Raw genomic sequence first — 5,000 nt, 5'->3', positions numbered from 1 at the left:
CACACACACACACACACACACACACACACACACACACACACACACATACACACACACACATGCACACACACACACACACACACACACACATATGCATACATACAGACACACACACACACACACACACACACACACACACACACACACACACACACACACACACACACACGCACGCAATAACACAGTCATACACGCACACAGCATATCCATGAGACAACAAAGGCGATTCTCGTTCTAAAATTATCTTGCATTCCTTCACCTCCTCCCCTTCTCCCCTCGTCCTATTTCCGCTCTTTCGGCGTCCTCTTCCTCTTCCTCCTTCTCTTCCCACTTTCTTCCCCCTTTCACCTCTTCCCTCTTCTTTTTTTCCCTTTCTTCGTCCTTCTCCTTTTCCCTTCCTTTTTCTTCTTCTCTTCTCCATCTTTGTTTCTTCCTCCTCCTTTCATTTTCTTCCTGTTTCTCTTCGTCTTTCCTTTCCTCTTATTCATCTTCCTCTCCCCCCTTCTACACAGAGACAGAGACAGAAACAGACGGAAACGGAGACAGAGAGAGATAGAGATAGAGATAGAGATAGAGACAGACAGAGATAGACAGAGGCAGAGACAGAGACAGAAACAGAGACGTACATAGAAAGAGACAGAGAAAGAGATAGAGACAGACAGAGAAAGAGACAGACACAGGCACAAGAACAGACACAGAGACAGAGACGGAGATAGAGACAGAGAAAGAGAGAGAGCGAGAGAGGGAAACTGTACTTTACAAGTGTAAAATAACCTAACGGGCAATAGAAAAAGACAGATATGGAGATAGAGACAGAGATAGATACAGAGACAGAGACAGAGACAGAGACAGAGACAGAGACAGAGACAGAGACAGAGACCGAGACCGAGACAGAGAAAGAGGCAGAGGCAGACATGAAGACCGGCATAGAGATATAGACAGAGATAGATATAGAGATAGAGATAGATATAAAGACGGAGACAGAGATAGAGACAGAGACAGACAGAGACAGAGACAGAGGGACAGAGAGACAGAGATACATTGACAGAGATAGAGACAGACAGAGTCAGACAGAGACAGAGATAGAGATAGAGACAGAGACAGAAACAGAGACAGAGACAGCGACAGAGACAGACAGAAATGGAGACAGAGATGGAAACGGAAATTGAGATAGAGACGGAAAAGGAGACAGAGACAGACAGAAATAGAGACAGAGACGGAAACAGAAATGGAGATAGACAGAGACAGCGACAGAGACAGACAGAAATGGAGACAGAGACGGAAACAGAAATGGAGATAGAGACGGAAAAGGAGACAGAGACAGAGATAAAGACAGAGACAGACAGGCAGAGAAAGAGAAAGAGACAGAGACAGAGAAAGAGATAGAGACGGAGACAGAGACAGAGAAAGAGACAGACACAGACACAGACACAAACACAGACACAGAGACAGAGACAGAGAAAGACACAGAGACGGAAAAAGACACAGAGACAGAGACAGAGAAAGGGACAAAGGAAGAGAGACAGCAACCGAAAGAGAGAGAGAGGGCGAGAGAGGGAAACTGTACTTTCCAAGTGTAAGATAACCTAACGGGCAATTTCGGAACCATTTCTGTGATACTGTAAGTGGCGGCCGAGTGGCTCGCTTTAGACGTATGTTTCCCAGGGATCTGTATGCATTTTTATTCGTACTAATGAGTGTAAAATCGTGTATTTAGGCTTTAGAGTTGATATTTGTTTTAACAACTTAGAAATATGTGGAAACCGTCTAATTTACGATATAAGCTTAATCATATTTATGTTAATAACGAGTTAATAGTAGGGAAAAATGTCAACAACAATAATAAGAAGGTTTGGTGAAACAGAGGAATAATAAGAGAATTAGAAGGAAGGAAACAGAAGAAAAAATGTTGAATAAAGGGAAAAAAATAGCCTTACAAATATGTGGTTGCTGATGAGTATTAAAATCCCTATGATTTTTATTCATCCACTTATATAAACATTGTTTTTGTCACAGCGAATGTCATTATACTACACTTTTCGACGAGAGAGAGATTTTCTATCTACTTCTCCGAATTTTGTTGCATTTATTATAACAGCAACAACAATTACTACTACAACTTATTATTGTTTTTTTTTTCTATTATTATCATTATTATCATTATGTTATCATTATTATAATGATATTATGATTATTATCATCTACATCATCATTATCGTTATCATCATCATTATTGTTATATTTTTATGGTTGATACTATTATTGTTACTATCATTATGATTGTCAGTGTTATATAAGTTCTCATTATTATTATCATTAGTATCATCGTGATCATCATGAGCATCATTAATATATGTCTCTCCATCCATCTATCTTTCACTTTCTTTCTCACTTTCTCTCTCTCTCTCTCTCTCTCTCTATCTATCTATTTATATATTTACTTATTTATCTTTCAATCTATCTATTAATCTCTTTTTGTTTCTGTATCTGCCCTTTACCCTTCTCTCTTTATCTATCTATTTTTCTCTTTGTCTATAAATCTATATTTATTCATGTTTCTCAGGCGAAAATTTCCCTTTAATTATATATCAGTCTCCCATTCTCTTTGTCTCTTTCTCTTCTATATACCTATTTTCTCTACAGAGCTGCTAGGTCTCTCTTCCCTCTCTCATTATCCATCTACCTCCCTATTTAACCCCCCTCTCTCCCTCTCCCACAGGCGGCATATTCGACGAGAAGGACAAGCTGCTCGAACTGGCCTTCCGCTATGCCGTCGAGCGCATCAACAACGACCGGTCGACTCTCACGCACTCGACCCTCGTGGCTCAGCCGGTCTGGCTCCCCGCCGACGACTCGTACAGGGCGGCGAGGGACGGTGAGGAAGGGAGCGAGGCTGGGGGGGGTTGTGCGTGTGTGTTGGAGGGGGTGGAGGAAGGGTGTGGGGGTTGATTGAGGGTGGGGGAAGGGTGTGGGGGTTGGGTGAGGGTGGGGGAAGGGTGTGGGGCTTGGGTGAGGGTGGGGGAAGGGTGTGGGGGTTGGGTGAGGGTGGAGGAAGGGTGTGGGGGTTGGGTGAGGGTGGGGGAAGGGTGTGGGGGTTGGGTGAGGGTGGGGGAAGGGTGTGGGGGTTGAGTGAGGGTGGGGGAAGGGTGTGGGGGTTGGGTGAGGGTGGGGGAAGGGTGTGGGGGTTGGGTGAGGGTGGAGGGAGGGGGTGGGGGTTGGGTGAGGGTAGAGGAAGGAGGTGGGGGTCGGGTGAGGGTGGGGGAAGGGTGTGGGGGTTGGGTGAGGGTGGGGAAGGGTGTGGGGGTTGGGTGAGGGTGGGGGAAGGGTGTGGGGGTTGGGTGAGGGTGGGGGAAGGGTGTGGGGTTGGGTGAGGGTGGGGGAAGGGTGTGGGGGTTGGGTGAGGGTGGGGGGGTTGTGTGTGTGTGTTAGAGGGGGTAGAGGAAGGGTGTGGGGGTTGGTGAGGGTGGGGGAAGGGTGTGGGGGTTGGGTGAGGGTGGGGTAAGGGTGTGGGGGTTGGGTGAGGGTGGGGGAAGGGTGTGGGGGTTGGGCGAGGGTGGGGGAAGGGTGTGGGAGTTGGGTGAGGGTGGGGGAAGGGTGTGGGGGTTGGGTGAGGGTGGGGGAAGGGTGTGGGGGTTGGGTGAGGGTAGAGGAAGGGTGTGGGGGTTGGGTGAGGGTGGGGGAAGGATGTGGGGGTTGGGTGAGGGTGGGGGAAGGGTGTGGGGGTTGGGTGAGGTTGGGGGATGGGTGTGGGGGTTGGGTGAGGGTGGGGGAAGGGTGTGGGGGTTGGGTAAGGGTGGGGGTTGGGTGAGGGTGGAGGAAGGGTGTGGGGGTTGGGTGAGGGTGGGGGAAGGGTGTGGGGGTTGGGTGAGGGTGGGGGAAGGGTGTGGGGGTTGGGTGAGGGTGAGGGAAGGGTGTAGGGGTTGGGTGAGGGTGGAGGAAGGGTGTGGGGGTTGGGTGAGGGTGGGGGACGGGTGTGGGGGTTGGGTGAGGGTGGGGGAAGGGTGTGGGGGTTGGGTGAGGGTGGGGAATGGGTTTGGGGGTTGGGTGAGGGTGGGGGAAGGGTGTGGTGGTTGGGTGAGGGTGGGGGGAGGGTGTAGGGGTTAGGTGAGGGTGGGGGGATGGTGTGGGGGTTAGGTGAGGGTGGGGGAAGGGTGTGGTGGTTGGGTGAGGGTGGGGGGAGGGTGTGGAGGTTGGGTGAGGGTGGAGGAAGGGTGTGGGGGTTGGGTGAGGGTGGGGAAGGGTGTGGGGGTTGGGTGAGGGCGGGGGAAGGGTGTGGGGGTTGGGTGAGGGTGGGGGAAGCGTGTGGGGGTTGGGTGAGGGTGGGGGTTGGGTGAGGGTGGGGGAAGGGTGTGGGGGTTGGGTGAGGGTGGGGGAAGGGTGTGGGGCTTGGGTGAGGGTGGGGGAAGGTTGTGGGGGTTGGGTGAGGGTGGGGGTTGGGTGAGGGTGGGGGAAGGGTGTGGGGGTTGGGTGAGGGTAGAGGAAGGGTGTGGGGGTTGGGTGAGGGTGGGGGAAGGGTGTGGGGGTTGGGTGAGGGTGGGGGAAGGGTGTGGGGCTTGGGTGAGGGTGGGGGAAGGGTGTGGGGGTTGGATGAGGATGGGGGAAGGGTGTGGGGTTGGGTGAGGGTGAGGGAAAGCGTGGGGGTTGGTGAGGGGAGTGTGGGGGTTGGGTGGGGGAGAGGGGAGGGGAGTGTGGGTGGGGATAAGGGTGTGGATGAGGGGGATGAGGGAATGGTGGGCTGTGGGGGCGAGGAGTGGGTTGGAGTGGGTGAGGAGAGGGGTGAAGGGTGAGGGGGGTGGAGGGCTGAGTGATTGTTTGGTTGACTTTTGTTTGACTCGTTAGGCTGGTTGACTGGATGGTTGATTTGTACTGACGCTTTAATCGTTTTCGTACAGCTGCTGCTACAGAAGACAAATGATTTTATTTTGAACTAAAGACGGCAATTAATTCATGGGATGATTAATAATGATATGATTTTAATTTCATCTTGATACTTCATATAC

At 51.0% G+C, this 5,000-nt stretch overlaps 1 protein-coding gene across 3 annotated transcripts in view; it reads left to right on the top strand.

The window, feature by feature from the left end:
- Positions 1-5,000, top strand: part of LOC125040180 (glutamate receptor ionotropic, kainate 2-like) — a 98,966-nt gene that overhangs the window by 50,755 nt on the left and 43,211 nt on the right. For all 3 annotated transcript variants that reach the window (XM_047634719.1, XM_047634720.1, XM_047634718.1), the window contains exon 3: positions 2,720-2,875. In XM_047634719.1, coding sequence (XP_047490675.1) covers positions 2,720-2,875 — 156 coding nt within the window. The remainder of the gene's footprint in view (positions 1-2,719; positions 2,876-5,000) is intronic.

Source organism: Penaeus chinensis, chromosome 28 (genome assembly GCF_019202785.1).
Source record: "Penaeus chinensis breed Huanghai No. 1 chromosome 28, ASM1920278v2, whole genome shotgun sequence".
Lineage (NCBI taxonomy): Eukaryota > Metazoa > Arthropoda > Malacostraca > Decapoda > Penaeidae > Penaeus > Penaeus chinensis.
This window is presented reverse-complemented; position numbering and strand designations above follow the sequence as displayed.